This window comes from Hemiscyllium ocellatum, chromosome 3 (genome assembly GCF_020745735.1).
Source record: "Hemiscyllium ocellatum isolate sHemOce1 chromosome 3, sHemOce1.pat.X.cur, whole genome shotgun sequence".
Classification (NCBI taxonomy): domain Eukaryota; kingdom Metazoa; phylum Chordata; class Chondrichthyes; order Orectolobiformes; family Hemiscylliidae; genus Hemiscyllium; species Hemiscyllium ocellatum.
Genome location: NC_083403.1, coordinates 21,435,883 through 21,456,263, shown reverse-complemented (window position 1 = coordinate 21,456,263; position 20,381 = coordinate 21,435,883). Strand labels below are relative to the sequence as shown.

The 20,381-nt window shown below is 41.8% G+C and overlaps 1 protein-coding gene across 3 annotated transcripts in view; it reads right to left on the bottom strand.

Annotated features, from left to right (window-relative positions):
* The window catches only part of LOC132830998 (zinc finger CCCH domain-containing protein 6), a 60,331-nt gene that overhangs the window by 5,870 nt on the left and 34,080 nt on the right, over positions 1–20,381 (bottom strand). For all 3 annotated transcript variants that reach the window (XM_060849031.1, XM_060849014.1, XM_060849023.1), the window contains 5 exons: positions 20,222–20,333; positions 17,726–17,835; positions 16,483–16,823; positions 14,125–14,705; positions 11,732–11,974 (listed from right to left, as the gene is read on the bottom strand). In XM_060849031.1, coding sequence (XP_060705014.1) covers positions 11,732–11,974; positions 14,125–14,705; positions 16,483–16,823; positions 17,726–17,835; positions 20,222–20,333 — 1,387 coding nt within the window. The remainder of the gene's footprint in view (positions 1–11,731; positions 11,975–14,124; positions 14,706–16,482; positions 16,824–17,725; positions 17,836–20,221; positions 20,334–20,381) is intronic.

Here is a 20,381-nt window from a genome sequence, read left to right as displayed (position 1 = left end):
TGTACACAGTATTCCATCTGTGGCCTCACCAATGTTTTAAAAAGTTGTAAAAATACTTCCTTGTTTCTGTATTCTGCACCCCAACCAATGAAGGTAAGCATCCAGTATCCTTTCTTTACCATCTCTAACTATGTTGACTTGTTCAGGGATCTATCGACATCTACACTAAGATCCTTTTATTCTTTTCCTAGGGAACAAACATTTAGACTGTAAGACATCGGAGCAGAAATTAGGCCATTCAGCTCCATCATTCAATTATGGCTGATAAGTTTCTCATCCCCATTTTCCTGCTTTCTCCCCATAACCCTTGATTCTCAAGAACCTATTTATCTCAGTCTTAAATATACTCAATGATCTGGCCTCCACAGCCTTCTGTGGCAATGAATTCCATAGATTCACCACTCTCTGGCTGAAGAAGTTTCTCCTCAGCTCCGTTCTAAAAGGTCTTTCTTTTGCTTCAAGGCTATGCCCTCAGGTCCTAGTCAATCCCACCAATGGAAACATTTTCCCAAAATCCACTCTGTTCAGGCCATTCAGTATTCTGTATGTTTCAATTAAATCCACCCATATCCTTCAAAACTCCATTGAGTATAAACCCAGAGTCCTCAAACGTTCCTCATACGTTAAGCTTTTCATTCCCGGGACCATTCTAGTGAACCTTCTCTGAACACATTCCAGGTCAGTACATCCTTCCTGAGATATGGGGCCCAAACTGCACTCCAAATGTGGTCTGACCAGAGCCTTATAGAGCCTCAGAAGTACATCCCTTGTTTTACATTCAAGTCCTCTCAAAATAAATGCCAGCAGAGAGCAGCGGGAACTGGGCAGAAGTGAAGGCAGAGCGCAAAGTCGGTCAGGAAGGTAAGTGATTGTTATTTAAGAACTTACCTCGACGCCAACGGTCTTTTCGCAGCAGAGAGCAGCGGGAGCTGGGCGGAAGTGAAGGCAGAGCGCAAAGCCGGTCAGGAAGGTATTTGAGTGGGTGTGTTCTAGACCCCAGGTCCAACAAAGTAGGGCCTTCCTCCCTTCCTCCTCCTCTAACCTAAATTAAAAGTCCACAGACTTGCCCCAAAAAGAGGGTCCAAGGAAGTTGTTGTGGATTGAAGAGTGAGGCTTTAGCTCAGGAGTCTTTGACAAGGAGGTTGAGTGAAGTGATTACGCCACAGTTGAAGAGGGTGAAATCATGATTGCTCAGCTGGTTCAGTGTGCTACGTGCTTGATGTGGGAGGTCAACGACTCTGGTGTGTCTGGCTCGTATATGTGTGGAAAGTGTGTGCACGTTCAGCTACTGACAGAGCAGACTGCAGCACTGATGAAAGAACTCGAGGACCGTAGACTCATCCGAGAGAATTAAATCTTTCTGGACAAGACCTTCAGTGAGACTATTACACCAATTGTACCAGAAGAGAGCAGACGATGAGGAAGGCAGAGAGGAGACAGGTGCAAGAGACCCTGGGGGAAGTACCTGTCAGGAACAAGTTGAATCTTTTGGAAACAGTAGAGACAGATGACACTGCCAGTCAGCGAGGCGGCCAGGTCTATCAATCAAAAGTTAGCGTGGAGGCAGAGCGGAAGAGTCGGACATCGCACAGAGCCGTGGTAATAGGGGACTCCATAGTGAGAGGAACTGACCGGGGTTTTTGTGGCAGCAGACGGGACTTAAGGATGGTGTGTTGCCTTCCTGGTGCCAGGGTTAAAGACATCACAGACAGAGTGCAGGAAATCCTCAAAGACGAAGGTGAACAGCCAGAGGTGGCGGTACATGTCAGCACAAATGATGTCGAGAAGAAGAGGAAGAACATACTACAGCAAGGACTTCGGAGAACTAGGAAGAAGGCTGAAAAGCAGGATATCCAAGGTGGTTATCTCCGGTTTGCTTCCAGTTCCTCGGGCTGGTGAGGCCAGAAACAGGGAGATAATGGACTTGAACGTGTGGCTGGAGAACTGGTGCAGGAAGCAAGGATTTAAATTCTTGGATCACTGGGGTATGCTTTGTGGTAAGCATAAATTATACAAGAGACAGTTTGCACCTTAATAGGTTAGGGACCAGCATTCTGGCAGATAGTTTAAACGTAGCTGTGTTGCAGTAGCAAACCTAAGTAGTGGGGGGAGGGGACAAACTGGATGTTTAAGAAGGAAATTGGAGGGAGAGTTAGAACAAGGGAAGTCAAGAAAGACAAGTGTATCAATGAGGCAGAAAACTCAAAGGGATCATGCTGTAAAGTTGAGTGAAATAGGAGTTGATGGGAAGGGTGAGGACAGTGACAAATTAAAAATACTATATATGAATGCACGAAGCATTAGAAATAAGATGGACGAGCTTGAGACTCTTTTGGAAATGGGCAGATACGATATTGTGGGGATAACTAAGATGTGGCTTCAAGTGGACAGGGCCTGGGAAATGAATATCCAAGGCTACACATGCTATCGTAAGGACAGACTGACGGGCAGAGGGGATGGGGTGGCCATGTTGATAAGGGATGATATTCAGTCCCTTGCGCGGGGGGACCTAGAATCCGAGGATGTAGAGTCAGTGTGGATAGAGCTGAGAAATACTAAGGGTAAAAAGACCCTCTTGGGAGTTATTTACAGGCCCCCAAAGAGTAGTCTGCAAGTCGGATGTAGGTTAAATCAGGAGCTGAAATTGGCCTGTCGCAAAGATGTTACTACAGTTGTTATGGGGGATTTCAACATACAGATAGACTGGGAGAATCAGGATGGTATTGGACCTCAAGAAAGAGATGGATTCTTTGAACACCTGGTGCTGGAGCCAACGAGGGAGAAGGCAATTCTGGATCTGGTATTGTGCAACGAACCAGAATTGGTCAGGGACCTCGAAATGAAGGAGCCGTTGGGAAGTAGTGACCATAATACAATAAGCTTCAATCTGCAATTTGAGAGGGAGAGGGTACAATCGGAATGACAATTTTTCAGTTGAATAAAGGGAACTATGGAGCTATGAGGGAGGAGCTGGCCAAAGTTCAATAGTGCAATACCTTAGCAGGGATGGCAGTGGAGGAACAATGGCGGATATTTCTGTGTATAATGCAGAAGTTGCAGGATCAGTTCATTCCAAAAAGGAAGAAAGATCCTAGGAGGAGGCATGGGTGGCTGTGGCTGATGAAGGAAGTTAAGACACATATAAAGTTAAAAGAGAAAAAGTGGGAAAACAGAGGACTGGAAGCTTTTCAAGAACAACAGAGGATTACTAAGAAGGAAATAACAGAGAAAAAAATGAGGCATGAAGGTAATCTGGCCAATAATATAAAGGAGGAGAGTAAAAGTTTTTTTAGGTATGTGAAAGGCAAAAAAATGGTTAGGACTAAAATTGGCCCTTGAAAACAGAAACAGGGGAATATATTACGGGGAACAAAGAAATAGCAGAAGAGTTGAATTGGTACTTCAGATCTGTGTTCACTGGGGAAGACATAAGCAATCTCCCCGAGGTAACAGTGGCTGAAGGACCTGAACTGAAGGGAATTTATATTTGCCAGGAATTGGTGTTGGAGAGACTGTTAGGTCTGAAGGTTGATAAGTCCCCAGGGACCTGATGGTCTACATCCCAGGGTACTGAAGGAGGTGGCTCGAGAAATTGTGAATGCGTTGCTGATTATCTACCAGAGTTCGATTGATTCGGGATCAATTGATTGCGGATTAGAGGGTGGCTAATGTTATACCACTTTTCAAGAAAGGTGGGAGAGAGAAAGCAGGAAATTATAGACCAGTTAGTCTGACCTCAGTGGTGGGAAAGATGCTGGAGTCTATTATAAAGGATGAAATTACGACACATCTGGATAGTAGTAATAGGATAGGTCAGAGTCAGCACGGATTTATGAAGGGGAAATCATGCTTGATTAATCTTCCCGAATTCTTTGAGGATGTAACTCTGAAGATGGATAAGGGAGATCCAGTAGATGTAGTGTACCTGGACTTTCAGAAAGCTTTTGATAAAATCCCACATAGGAGGATAGTGAGCAAAATTAGGGCACATGGTATTGGGGGCAAAGTACTAACTTGGATTGGAAGTTGTTTGGCTGACAGGAAACAAAGAGTAGTGATAAATGGCTCCCTTTCGGAATGGCAGGCAGTGACCAGTGGGGTACCGCAGGGATCAATACTGGGACTGCAGCTTTTTACAATATATGTTAATGATATAGAAAATGGTATTAGTAATAACATTAGCAAATATGCTGATGATTCGAAGCTGCGTGGCAGAGTGAAATGTGATGAGGATGTCAGGAGATTACAGGGTGACCCAGACAAGTTAGGTGAGTGGTCAGATGCATGGCAGATGCAGTTTAATGTGGATAAATGGATGATTATCCACTTTGGTGGCAAGGACAGGAAGGCAGATTACTACCGAAATGGAATCAATTTAGGTAAAGAGGCAGTACAGAGGTCTGGGTGTTCTTGTATACCAGTCAATGAAGGTAAGCATGCAGGTGCAGCAGGTAGTGAAGAAGGCTAATAGCATGCAGGCCGTCATAAAAAGAGGAATTGAGTATAGAAGCAAAGAGGTTCTTCTGCAGCTGTACAGGGCCCTGGTGAGGCCACATCTGGAGTATTGTGTGCAGTTCTGTCTCCAAATTTGAGGAAAGACATTCTGGCTATTGAAGGAGTGCAGCATTGGTTCACAAGGTCAATTCCTGGAATGGCGGGATTACCTTACACTGAAAGACTGGAGCGACTGGGCTTGTAAACCCTTGAGTTTAGAAGACTGAGAGGGGATATGATTGAGACATACAAGATTATTAAAGGATTGGACACTCTGGAGGCAGGAAACATGTTTCCGCTGATGGGTGAGTGCCAAACCAGAGGACACAGCTTAAAAATACGGGATAGACCATTTAGGACAGAGATGAGGAGAAACTTCTTCACCCAGAGTGGTGGCTGTGAAATGCTCTGTCTCAAAGGGCAGTGGAGGCCCAGTCTCTGGATTCATTTAAGAAAGAGTTGGATAGAGCTCTCTCGGATTGTGCAACCAAGGGTTATGGACATAAGGCAGGAACAGGATACTGATTAAGGATGATCAGCCATGATCATATTGAATGGTGGTGCAGGCTCGAAGGTCAGAATGGCCTACTCCTGCACCTATTATCTATTATCATTGAATTTACTTTCCTAACTGCTGACTCAACGTGCAAGTTTACCTTGATAGAATCCTGGACTAGATCTCCCAAGTCTCTTTGCACTTCAGAGTTCTGAATTTTCTCCCCATTTAGAAAATAGTCCATGCCTCTATTCTTCCTACCAAAGTGCATGACCTCACAATTTCCCGCACTGTACTCCAACTGCCACTTTTCTGTCCATGCTCCTTTCCTATCCAAATGGTTCTGCAGCATCTCCACTTCCTCAATGCTATCTTTATGTTGCCTGCAAACTTAGCCAGAATGCTTCCAGTTCCTTCAACTAGATAGTTTCTAATGTATAGTGAAAAGTTGTGGTCCCAACACTGAGCCTTGCGGAACACCACTTGTCACTGGCTGTCATCCTCAGAAGGACTCTTTTATCCCCAGTCTGCTTTCTGCCAGACAGACGAGCCTCGATCCATGCCTTTGACACCATGGGCCTTGAGCTTACTCAGTCGATCAACACCAGACTGTAGCCTGAAACCATTCGCACCATCAAAACCACCACCAACTTTCATGTCATCTGCAAACGTACAACTTATACTTTCTACATTCTCATCCAAGTCATTGAACAAACAGCAAGGGTTCCCCGCACCAATCCCTGAGATAAATCACGAGTCACGGGCTTCCAATCACAAAAACAAACTTCCGATCATCCTTTGTCTCTATTTTCAAGCTAATTGTGGATCCGCTTTACCAGCTTGCCTTGTTTCCTACAGACCAGACCTTTTGGACCAGTTAAGACCTTACTGAAATCCATTAAATCACAAACTGCATGACCTCATCAATTATCTCTGCTCACCTTTTCAAAAAAAAACTTAGTTAGACAGGATCTCCCTGTAACAAATTTGTGCTGACTATCCCTGATCAAACCCTGCCTTGAGCCAAAAGGTACTGATTAATCCTGTCCCTCAGAATTCCTTTCCAGTACTTTCTTCACCACTGACGTCAGAGTAACTCATCTGTAATTACCTGGCCTATTCCTACTGCCCTCCTTCAACAAAGGAACCTCATCAGCTATCCTTAGGTCATCTGATTTTTCACTAATGGTGAGAGAAGTATTAAATATATCCATCAAGGCCCCAGCAATCTCTGCCTTTGCCTCCCATAGTATTTTATGACAGCTAAAATATATTGTGTTTCCTCTTTATTAATTTTAACGTGTCTAGGCATCACCCTGCCTAGTGAAATCCCCAGCTATGATGTCCTTCCTCCCTGACAAGAAAGATGAGAAGTATTAATTGAAAACCTAATCCACACCCACTGTTCCATGCAAAAGTTGCCCCTTTGGTCTCTAATAGGTTCCACTTTTTCCCTAGTAAGCTTATTATAATAGAGTCATAGAGATGTACAGCATGCAAACAGACCCTTCAGTCCAACCCGTCCATGCCGAACAGATATCTCAACCCAATCTAGTCCCAACTGCCAGCGCCCGGCTCATATCCCTCCAAACCCTTCCTATTCATATACCCATCCAAATGCCTCTTAAATGTTGCAATTGTACCAGCTTCCACCACATTCCCTGGCAGCTCATTCCATACACGTACCACCCTCTGCGTGAAAAAGTTGCCCCTTAGCTCTCTTTTATATCTTTCCCCTCTCACCCTAAACCTATGCCCTCTAGTTCTGGACTCACTCACCCCACGGAAAAGACTTTGTCTATTTATCCTATCCATGTCCCTCATAATTTTGTAAACCTCTGTAAGGCCACCCCTCAGCCTCCAATGCTCTAGGGTTAACAGCCCCAGCGTGTTCAGCCTTTCCCTATAGCACAGAACCTCCAAACCTGGCAACATTCTTGTAAATCTTTTCTGAACCCTTTCAAGTTTCACAACATCTTTCCAATAGGAAAGAGACCAGAATTGCACGCAATATTCCAACAGTGGCCTAACCAATGGCCTGTACAGCCGCAACATGACCTCCCAACTCCTGTACTCAATACTCTGACCAATAAAGGAAAGCATACCAAATTCCTCCTTCACTATCCTATCTACCTGCGGCTCCACTTTCAAGGAGCTATGGAACCTGCACTCCAAGGTCTCTATGTTCACCAACACTCCCTAGGACCAAGTGTACAAGTCCTGCTAAGATATGCTCTCCCAAAATGCAGCACCTCGCATTTATCCAAATTAAATTCCATCTGCCACTTAGCGCATTGGCCCATCTGATCCAGATCCTGTTGTAATCTGAGGTAACCCACTTCGTTGTCCACTACACCTCCAACTTTGGTGTCATCTGCAAACTTACTAACTGTGCCTCTTAGGCTTGCATCTAGATCATATATGTAAATGACAAAATGTAGAGGACCCAGCACCGATCCTTGTGGCACTCCACTGGTCACAGGCCTCCAAGCTGAAAAACAACCCCCCCCAACACCCTCTGCCTTCTACCTTTGAGCCAGTTCTGTATCCAAATGGTTAGTTCCATGAGATTTAACCTTGCTAATCAGTCTCCCATGGGGAACCTTGTCAAAAGCCTTACTGAAGTCCATACAGATCACATCTACTGCTCTGCCCTCATCAATCCTCTTTGTTACTTCTTCAAAAAACTCAATCATGTTTCAAAGACATCATTTCCCATGCACAAAGCCCTGTTGACTATCCCTAATAAATCGTTGCCTTTCCAAATACATGTACATCCTCCTGTCCCTCAGGATTCCCTCAACAATTTGCCCATCACCGAGGTCAGGCTCATCAGTCTACAATTCCCTGGTTTGTCTTTACCACCCTTCTAAAACAGTGGCAAGTTTGCCAACCTCCAGTCTTCCGGCATCTCACCTGTGACTATCGATAATACAAATATCTCAGCAAGAAGCCCACCAATCTACTTCTCTAGCTTCCCAGAGTTCTCAGGTACACCTGATCAGGTCCTAGGGATTTATCTACCTTTACCCATTTCAAGACATCCAGCACTTTCTTCTCTGTAATCTGGACATTTTGCAAGATGTCACCATCTATTTTCCTACAGTTGATATCTTCCATATCCTTTTCCACAGGAAATACTGATGCAAAATTTTCATTTAGTGTCTCTCCCATTTTCTGCGGCTACACACAAAGGCCGCCTTGCTGATCTTTCAGGGGCACTATTCTCTCCTTAGTTACCCTTTTTGTCTTTAATATATTTGTAAAAACCCTTTGGATTCTCCTTCATTCTATTTGCCAAAGCTATCTAATGTCCACTTTTTGCCCTCCTGATTTCCCTCTTAGGTATACTTCTACTTCCTTTATACTCTTCTAAGGATTCACTTGATCTTTCCTGTTGATACCTTACATATGCTTCCTTCTTTTTCTTCTTTAGTCATCCAGTAATCCCTATACCTACCAGCCTTTCCTTTCACCCTGACAAGAATATATTTTCTCTGGATTCTTGTTATCTCACTTCTGAAGGCTTCCCATTTTCCAGCTGTCCCTTTATCTGCGAATATCTGCCTCCAATCAGCTTTCGAAAGTTCTTGTCTAATACCGCCTAATACCGTCAAAATTGGCCTTTCTCCAATTTAGAACTTCAACTTTTAGATCTGGTCTATCCTTTTCCATCACTATTTTAAAACTAATAGAATTATGGTCACTGGCCCCAAAGTGCTCCCCCACTGACACCTCAGTTACCTCCCCAGCCTTATTTCCCAAGAGTAAGTCAAGTTTTGCACCTTCTCTAGTACGCACATCCACATATTGAAATTGTCTTGTACACACTTAACAAATTCCTCTCCATCTAAACCTTTTAACACTATGGCAGTCCCAGTCTATGTTTGGAAAGTTAAAATCCCCTACCATAACCACCTATTACTCTTACAGATAGCTGAGATCTCCTTACAAATTTGTTTCTCAATTTCCCTCTTACTATTAGAGGGATTATAATACAATCCCAATAAGGTGATCATCCCTTTCTTATTTCTCAGTTCCACCCAAATAACTTCCCTGGATGTATTTCTGGGAATATCCTCCCTCAGCACAGCTGTAATGCTATCCCTTATCAAAAGTGCCACTGCCCCTCCTCTTTTGCCTCCCTTTCCATCCTTCCTGTAGCATGTGTTTCCTGGAACATTAAGCTACCAGTCCTGCCCATCCCTGAGCCATGTTTCTGTAATTACTACGATATCCCAGTCCTATGTTCCTAACCATGCCCTGAGTTCACCTGCCTTCCCTGTTCGGCCCCTTACATTGAAATAAATGCAGTCTAATTTATTAGTCCTACCTTGTCCCTGGCTGCCCTGACTGTTTGACTCACTTCTGTTCTCAACTGTACCTGTCTCAGATTCATCTCTTCCCTCACTATCTCCCTGGCTCCCACCCCCCCACTTTACTAGTTTAAATACTCCTGAGCAGTTCTAACAAATTTCCCTGCCAGTATATTAGTCCCCTTCCAATTTAGGTGCAATCCGTCCTTCTTGTACAGGTCACTTCCACCCCAAAAGAGATTCCAATGATCCAAAAATGTGAATCCTTCGCCCATACACCAGCTCCTCAGCCATGCATTCATCTGCTCTATCCTCCTATGCCAGCTCTCACTAGCTCGAATCACTGGGAGTAATCCAGATATTACTCGAGGTCCCTCGAGGACCTCCTTTTTAAATTTCTGCCTCTCTCTAATCTCCCTTCAGAAGCTCAACCTTTTCCCTTCCTACATCATTGATTCCAATGTGGACAATGACCTCTTGGTGGCCCCCTCCCCCGTGAAAACATTCTGCACCCTCTCTGAGACATCCTTGATCCTGGCACCAGGAAAACAACATACGATTCAGCTTTCTCTCTGCCAGCCACAGAAACATCTGTCTGTACTTCGGACTACAGAATCCCCTAACACAATTGATCCCTTGGAAGCCCACATACCCCTCATTGCATTAGAGCCAGTCTCAATACCAGAAACTTGGCTGTTCGTGCTACGTTCCCCTGAGAATCCATCACTCCCTACAGTTTCCAAAACAGCATACCTGTTTGAAATGGGTATATCCACAAAAGACTCCTATCCTATGTGCCTACCTCTCTTACCCTTCCTGAAGTTAACCCATCTATGTGACTGTATCTGAGACTCCCCCCCCCCACCCCACGCACCCCCCACCCCACCCACTTCCCCACTTCCCATAACTGCCATCCATCACATACTGTTACTGTTGCAAATTCCTCATCACTTCTAACTGTCTCTCCAACCGATCCATTCGATCTGATAAGATTCGCATCCAACAGCATTTATGGCAGATATAATCCGTAGTAACCCTGAAACTCTCTTTAAACTCCCACATCTGACAACTAGTACATATCATTGCAAAGGCCATTTTTGCTCCTTCACAATCTACAGACCCAGAAAATAATAGTCTTATTGTCCATGCCAACCAGATATCCTAAATTAATCTAGTCCCATTTGCCAGCAATTGGCCCATATCTCTCTAACCTCTTCCCAACCAGATGTATTTTAAGTGGTGTATTGTACCAGCCTCCACCACTTCCTCCAGTAGCTTATTCCATTCATGCACTACCATCTGCGTGAAACAGTTGCCCCGGAGATTCCCTGTAAATCTTTGGCCTCTCATGCTAAACCGATGCCCTCTAGTTCTGAACTCCCCCACCCAAGCAAAAAACCTTGTCTATTTACCCTATCCATGCCCCTTATGATTTCATCAACCTTTATAGGGTCACCCCTCCGGCTCTGACACTTCAGGGAGAACAACCCAGCTTATTCAGCATCTCCCTATAGCTCAAACCCTCCAACACTGGCAACATTCTTGTACATCTTTTCAGAACCCTTTCAAGTTTCGCAACATACTTCCTATAGGAGGGAGACCAGAATTGCATACAATATTCCACAAGGAACCTATTTAGTCAAATAGAGAGAAAACTTCTTCCAAACTATCAAAGAACTGTCTAAGTGGGTTGGGCACAGAAGAACTAGCAGGAAGACCATTGGACACATACTTGAAGCAGAAGGCAATACTGCTCACATTCTACCCCATTCCAAAGATGGAGCAAATTGCAGTTATTTTTACATAATGATCAAATGAGTGCAAAAGAACTAGACTTACATATTTTGTTTCCAAACTGCCATTACTGAAGTTAACTCGTAGACACCAACACTCACAAGAACCAATTAATTAGAACCCTGATGCTTGCAGTACCCAAATTCCAAAAACATCAGCATAAAATCCCTAAAGTGTGGAAAGAGGCCACTAAGTCTACATATACCCTCTGACCACCATCCCACCCAAACCGAGCCATCACCACTCCCAAACCCCTCCCAAGCCAATCTCCCTAACCCTGCATTTACCATGGCTAATCCACTTAGCCAACACATGCCTAGACATTACAAGGCAATTATAAAATGGTCAATCCAACCAAGTGGGGACTGTGTGGAGCACGCAGCAGAAACCATACAGGCACAGAGAAAACGGGCAGACTCACACTGTCACCCAAAGCTCAAAATGAACCCAGGTCCCTGACACTGAGAGGCAGCAGGGATAACCACTGAGCCACCCTGTACTCTCACTGTCCATATCTTCAGGTCAAAAAATAAAACTTGGTGCAACTAAAAGAACAACCAATTTAGGAAATACAAGACAGAAAACAACGTTTAGCAGCAATACAATCAAATTAACAGCATTAAAGGCCAACCTTCATCTCGGTTCTGTAGCAGCTGTGACTGGTTGTTGTCTGATCCTCCGTCTTCCTGTTGCTTCTGCTTAATTCTTAGAAATAGAGCTTTTTGTTTGGCCGGGAGAAAGTCTGGAACACTAACAGTCGGCTTACGACCTGCTGAACTGCTGGCATCCGATTCAGTGTCACTATCTCTAGAATCATCTGTGCCCAAGTAAGACTGATGGTCTCTCTGTTCAGATGTCAAACTTGATACTCCGTCTGCATATTTAAGACACAAAATAAGACAAACTTGCTCTTTAACCCAACAAGACATTAATGAGTTACAAATTAGATGTTACAAGGAAATTGCGAAGCCATATAATTTTATGGCAATTTACATTTATCTTGGCCTGGTACAGGTACAGAACTATTTCCTGTTATTTACCATTTCGTAATTGAACAGGATTAGGCCACTCAATATTGATCTAACACTCCAACACCTTTTAACCATCCTATTCCCATAACTCAATGTCACTGACTATCAGAAATCCATCAATCACTTAAATATACTCAAAAACTATGCTGCCAAATCCTCCATGGTAGAGAATTTACTAAGTTCACAAGCCTAAGTAAAAGACTTCCTCATCTATAGACTCTTCAATCGGGGCAATATTTTACATGCATCTTCCCGGTCTATTCCTTTCAGTATTCTTTAAGTTTCAACAAGATCACTTTTCACTCTTTGAAAATGCTAGAGAAAAGACTTTTCTCAACTGCCCCTCACAGGTCAGGAAATTCGACGTTTCGGGCCAGAGCCCTTCATCATTTTCCTGAAGAAGGGCTCTGGCCCGAAACGTCGAATTTCCTGTACCTTGGATGCTGCCTAGCCTGCTGTGCTTTAACCAGCAACACATTTTCAGCTCTGATCTCCAGCATCTGCAGACCTCACTTTTTCCTCACAGGTCAGTGCCACTATCCTGGGAATAAGTCTGGTGAACCTTAGTTGCACTCCCACTACAGCAACAGATCTTCCCTGAGACAAAGAAAGCAAAATTGCACCAAGTTCTCCAAGTGCAGTCTAACAAAGCTCTCGTATAATGGAAGCAAGACTTCACTACTCCTGTACTCAAATTCTCTTGCAATAAATACGAACATCCATTAGCCTTTCTAAAAGCTTGCTGTATCTGAATATTAGCCTTTAACAATTCATCAACAAGTTCACCTTCTCTACACATACATTTTCCAACCTCATTATTTACAAATGCTCTGCACACTAGTTTGTCCTATCAAACTCACAATTATAAATCCATACTGATTATCCTTAATTAAATCATGATAGAATCATTAAATAGTACCTCTACAATGCAGAAAAAGGCCATTCAGTCTACTGATTATGCACTGACCCTCTGAAGAACATCCCATCCAAATCTTGCCCCCCACCTTATCCCCGCAATCCTGCACTTACAATGGCTAATCCACTTAATGTGCACATCTTTGGACAGTGGGAAGAAACCGGAGCACCTGGCAGAATTCCATGCAGACACAGAGAAAATGTGCAAACTCCCTACAGACAGTCATCCAAGTGTGGAATCGAAACTGGGTCCCTGGTGCTGTGAGGCAAAAGTGCTAACCACTGTCTCACCATGCCACCCACGTGCCCATTTTCTTGATCCTTTAAAAAAGTTTCCAATATTTCCTTATTACTGATGTAAGGCTATCAAGGTCTACAGTTCCCTGCTTTCTCTATCTTCACTTCTTAAATAGTGGGATGACATTTGCTATCTTATCCATGGAGATCATTCAAGAATCTGAAGAATTTTAGAAGATAATGACCAATGCATTGACTCCCTCTAAGAGATGTGTCAGACTGATGAGAGTTAAACTGCTTGCCTACTTGATTGGAATGTAAAATCCTAGTCAGGATTCCTAATTCACAACTTGGGAATTACAAGCAAATAGTCTCTCTGGTTTGGTACAGCATTGTATGGCACAATGCACAAATATCCAATAAAACATCTTACTGCAATGCTGCATCAATCTTGTATGCAGGTCAAATTGCGTACATTCCTACAAAAAAACCTTGGGCTCATCTGCTTCATGCTGTTTTTCTACCACTACTCCTCATCTAAACTTATCAGCATTGCCTTTTATTATTTTCTCTGACATAAAGCAGGTTTCATTCAACATTGTAGACCATTAATTCCACTACTTGACACTACTTGACAGTATTTACTACATCAATGGATAATGGGAATGTTTCCCAACTGTATGGTGGGAACCTGTTTAGTTTTAGTTGAAGAATAATTTAATAATGAGAATGCATATTTTGATGTTGAACAGTGTCTGAGCGTGAAATGTGACTGACATACTGTTCCTTTAAACAACATCTTTAAACAAGTTGGTTTAATTGAGTGATAATCATGCCATACCTCCCATATGGTTTTCTTGTTCCAAATTCTGCACTGCTTTCTGTGAATAGTAAGAGTTATAGAAGTCCACTGAATTTTGGATTTGCTGGTACGTGATGTCTTGCTGATATGAACCATCTTGTTGCATTTGTTGAGCTGCATCGACTGTGAATTGTGGGTGTGCCTGATTTTGAGAGGGCAGCATCTGATGATCCATAGGCATGTTCACCATACCTCCCTGAAATCCCATCTGACCCGGAGATTCATTTGGGCCTGCATTCATTGGTGGACCTGGAAATCCTGGAGGTGGTGGTAAACCAGGATGCCCTGGAGGAACTGATGTTCCAGGCTGGCCTTGTAATACTTGTTGTCCAGGTAAGCCTGGAGGCATGCCTGGCCCAGGCAGACCATGTGGAACTGGCATACTATGTGGAGGACAAGGAGGACCAAAACCACCAGGAGGCTCTGAAGGCCCACTGGGTCCTGGAGGCATCATGTTTTGCTCTGGACCTGGACCTGCTCCAAACATCTGAGGGGGAGGCGGTAATTGGTTTTCTTCAAATGGTGGATGTGGAGGTGATGGGGAGTTACAAAACTGTGGCCTGTCAAAAAGCAAATGATTAATGAAAAACAGATAGAAAGCCATCTCTTTTTCTGAACCAACCAGTGACACAATTTAATATACCAGTTAATGTCCACACCCTTCAAAACCAGCTCAATTATTTTCAAACACCATCATTATTCTAAGCAGAATTCAATCAAATTTACAATTAATGCCTCAAGATCTGTTCTGTGAAAGTTTCTGTTTTGTCCCATTTCCTTGAAGGTCATCATCTCCAGCTGAGGAAATCTTGCATTCCCAATCCTTAATTCTATTCTGTATCTGATTCAATTTCTCATATATAAACCTCGATTATCCAAATATCAATTATCCAAATATCAGATTATCCGGAGATGATCTCAAGGTCCCAATAGAAACATCGGGTCAAAGAACACTTTCAACCCTGATCGCATCGTCTGTTTACAGGTACAATGATTAAAAACGAACTCGGCTCATTCAGATGCTGTCGAGAACAGTCCTGGACAGTCCAAGCGTAGTCTCTAAATGACTGACCTCCCGCCCCCGCTCTCCCCCACGCTTTCCCTGTAGTTCTACACAGGGGTGTACCCTAACCCACCCCCTTCCCCAGATAATCTCTCTGTCCTCCTCCCACCTCCCCTGTACAGAGTGTCAATTGGGGGTGAGAGCAGACGGGGTTGGAGCAGGCAGGGGCGGGGTCTCACACGCAGTGTGCTTTTGCCTAGTCTCCTGAACGGGGAGCAGACTCCCCAGAAAACCCCAAGTCTCAATTAACCGAATCACCAATTATCTGAACGAAATAGTGCCCACCCATCTTGGTTTGGATAATCAAGGTTCCTCTGTATATGTAGATTTCTTGTTCTCCTATAAAAGGAAAACAACTCCAACTCCAAAGAGCTAATCCTAAGTGGCTTATCCATTAACATAACTGGCATTGACAACATTTGTTCTAAAGTAATGTACTACTTATTAAAATATGTGAAATCTTTGTGGTCATTTAAGATAGTTCTGTAAAATCAAAGTGTCCACTTCGTAATAACACCTGCATGATTATTTTTTTCAAACATTTTCTGAACAAAACAATAGGTTAAGAGAACTGTAAAACACTCTGATGTTCTGGAGTTTAAGAAAACGAATTAAAAATGTCCACAGATTTCAAATTACTATGATTTTTACAATAGACCCCTCTCAGATTTGTAGAAATCAATCGGAAAATTGGCATTTAACTTAAAACACTGATTCTTTATACAGAATATCAATACTTTCAACACCTTTACCCCAAAATGAAGACAAATAAGCCACCTACAAAATAAGCTTAATATTTGTACTCCATCGTGCATCTGCACAATACAAAATGAGTTTAGTCTGAGCTTATACACAAAACTCCCAGCATATAAATGCAGACTTGACCTATTGGCTCAAATGTAAACTGGACTGAGACTTGCTAGAATTTCACTTCAGTTAGGATAGTCTCAACTCTAGGTTGCAACTAACCAAGCTCAGCACAAACTGAAATCTCTTTCCACTGAAAACAGTTGTAGGTGCAAATGGATCCATATTGAGTCGAAGTCAGATAATGTACATCATAGAACTGGGAGTAGACAAGGAAACCATTGACATATGTATAAATAACTAGCAGTACAATATTATATATCTATTCAAATCAAAAGGACTGTACAACAGCAACATACATATACTAGCTATTTTACTGAATTTACTTTGAACAGTGTCGGTAACCCATCAAATTAATGTCCTATTACTGGCTTTTATTCCAATAGTACACAGGCAAATCAACATACCTTCGTCCCATCTTGTGAACAAAAACACTCGTTGGCTGTACAACAATATCAAATATAGAGGGAATCTTCCGCCCAGGTGAAGTTGGTTGCGGTTGGTTGTTAGGAGGACCCACTGGCACTGGACCAGGATAGTTTGGTGGTTGTGGAGGAGTCGGTAATAATCCAACCCCTGGAGGTGGCTTTGGAAGAGGTGCAATACCTTGTTTCCTAAGTTCTTCAACTTCAAGCTTATCATCGTCTTCATGATACACATACTCATAATCATATTCGCAATTATCAAAATCATTGGTACTGTTATGATCATTGTTATTGTCGTAATGTATATTTTCATTGTTCAGCACCTGATAAAAAATAATGACAATTTGTGAAACAGGCATGGGTTTAATCAAAAAAATTGCAAAATTTATGAAAGCAATCATTGTTATTCACAAAGTAAATGTTTTTGAACAGTCCAAATTTACACTTTTAGTGAGAGCATTTATTCACTTAATCACTCGATAAAACTAACCCACAATATTTATACAAACAATTCACATCCAATTAACAATTAATTAATACATCCATCTCCCATTTACTCATGCCAATAGGTCTCGAATATCATATTAGATGATAACAGGCACAAGTTTCAAAGTTTAGGACTTGAATTTTTTAAACCTTTGGCTAGGTTAAAGTAAAATACATCCACAACTGAACACACTATTTAACTGTTGGCAATACAAATGGAAAATTACCATTCCTTATATTCTCAGGTAATATTTGAAATGGACACACAGAAAAATAGTCAATAGCATCAGTTTTCGAAGGCAACATAAACTTGTGATGCAATTACAAAGACACAAAGCTAACTCTCAATCTTATTAAAAATGATAAAACAAAGTTCATGTTTCTTTATGTCCAACATCTCCCTTAAGTGCTGGTTCTTTAAAAATCTTAAAATAAGCTTCAGGACAACTCAAACAGAAGACACAACATATCTGACTTTCCAGTATACTAAATTCGCTCTGAGAACAATCTCGCTATTGACACTCACTGCAAACTGTGGTTGGGCACTGAAATAGGAAATGACAAGGATCCTAATGTCAACTTTACATCACCAGCATTACATGTGTTAAGATTAGCTAATAAAGATCAGCAAACAAACCTAGTTATATATGAGACATAATATGATGCATTTTACCACACAGTCTTCAATATAGCTATATATGATATAAATGTTTTAAATTGCATGCAGTTGTTGACAAACCTTGTCTAATAGCTCCCTTGTTTCTTCAGTAAGTGGAGCATGAGAGAATTTGCAGTTATCTCCTTGATAGCACTTCGCTCCTGTGTGGTAGAACTTGCATGGATATTCACGTATAAGTGTATTAAGGAATGTAAATATTTAAAAATTTAAAAACAAGGTAGTCCATGGGAAATAATGTTCAGAAAGTTCACAAAATATAAGGTGCATATATATGTTTTCCCATTAACAATTACTTAATTATTAACATTGCGATGTTACAATCTCCATGGAGAACACGCCCATTCAAAAAGACAAAATTTGACCAGAGAATTTTCCAATATTTACATAATTTGTTTTAACTGTAGATTTCAAAACAAAGCAAACAGTACTGTGTTTATTAAATCTTATCGCCTCAAAACAAAAAGGCCCCTTATGTTTTCATAGAATCCCTACAGTGTGGAAACAGGCCATTTGGCCCAACAAGTCCACAATGACCCTCTGAAAAGTAACTCATCCAGACCCATTCCCATACCCTATTACTCTACATTTCCCCTAACTAATGCACCTAATGGCCAACTCACCTAACCTGCACATCTTTGGACACGTGCGAAGAATCCCACACAGACACAGGGAGGATGTGCAACTCCACACAGACACGGGGAGAATATGCAAACTCCACAGTCGCCCAAGGTTTGAATCGAACCAGGGTCCCTGGTGAGGCAGCAGTGCTAAACTGAGCCACCATTCCACCGTCTTTAAGAGATTCCTTTAGGGACCAACTGAAAGGTATATAGAGCTTCCCAGAAGAATTCATTGCTTTCACATCAGTATTCCATCTTCTCTGAGCAACAAGATTTTATGGCTAAGAAACTCTCTAACTTTCTTTTAAGACCTCATGACTGATAACTGCTCAGCTCAAGTATTGGATTCACTTGCCTTCTTGCTTCATGACTTAATCAGAGACACACCCAATTCTTAATTGCTTTTGTAGTCCTAGTCCCAAGGGTTGTTCACAGCAAATACACTATTTCTGTGGCTGACTGCTTCAAAGCTACCTGCAGGTGGCCTTATCACTGAGAGAAACACTCACAAAAATTAAAACAGAGGACCTTTCCTTAAACACCACAGTTCACCTTCATAGCAATGTGGTATGGTTTGGGAAGGTCCAAACAGAAAGGTCCAAACCACTTTCCTTCAAAATTATTCTTTGATTCAGTGAGTATCAGCAGTAATGTTAGTGTTTGTTGCCGATCTCGAACTGCCCTTGAATTGAGTGGTTTGCTAAACTGTTTCAAAAATCAGTGAAGATATCAACCACATGAGAGAGGCTGGAGTCACACATAGGCCAGACCAGTAAAAGTGAGTAAGGTTTTTTTCATGAAAACTGACAATGGCTTCATGGTTACTAAGATAAATTCCTGATATATTGATCAAATTTTAATACCACCATATGTTATGGGAATTCAACCCACAACCCTAGAACAATAGTCTGGGCTTCTGTATCATCAGTCCAGTGACATTAAATATTAACATCACGAGAAAGGATCACCAGACCTGCTGAGTTTTTCTAGCAACTTCTGTTTTTGTTTATCATCATGTCACTTTCTTCACAGATGATTATGGATATAACTGGCAATCAAGATCCTCTGTGCCCAGACCACTATCCCGCCACCGCCACCACCCCAGTTACAAAGCTGCTCTTAGCTTATTTTAAATCTGACTACATGAATAATTCAAATCTCTTACTGAAACAACTGTAAACTCTAGCAAAACCTCAAAATAGATTATGCAAGTTTGCTTACTATCTACCATGACCGCCATGAATAAAGGTATTTAATGGTGCTTTTAACATTAAGTCAGGTTTTATCACTTCTTTCAGTTTAGATGTTGACCAGTTTCTCAAACAAATGTTAAGACTACCTGACAGGAGCAGAAGGCCATTCATCCCATCAATTCCATTCAATGAGATCATGGCTGATGTGATCCTCAAACTCCATGCCATTAGACTAATACCTGGACTAACTTCTTCAAAAAGATAGTAGAAGCAAAGTTCTTGAATATTTTTAAAATAATGACAGACAAATTTTTGACTAATTAAGAGGTAAAAAAAAAATTAGCAGGGTAGGCAGAAGCGTGGAGTATAATCAGATTAACAATGATCTTACTGAATTGCAGAGAACGCTCAAGGGCCCAAGTGGTCTACTTCTGTACCTAATTTGTTTTTTCTGAACATTAATGTTTCTGCATATAAAGGCTACATTAAATGTTTGGATTAGCCTCCAAAACGTAAAGGTAATCAAGAAATCACTAGTTTGAATTATTTTCAGTACAGACATCAAAATATCGCTGAGGTTCATTCAAAGCAACAATTTAAACAATTCAATAGTATGAGAGTCAGCTATGAGACAAACATCAAAGGAGGGGATCTGCCTGTAAAAACAAAGGCCTAATGAAAGCCAAAATTAGAGAATGCAATATTTCTACACATATATATAACTAATAAAGAAAAAAGGATATCATGCATGAAAATGCAGTTATCTCCTTTGGTACAAAACCCGTTTAGGTAGAATTTGCAGATGTCCTTCTTCTTCTGTATGACAACATCATGACTATATCTGCATTGGTCCCCCTAAAAAAAACATTCCATTTGCAAATCAAAGATGGCAAATTTGGTGCT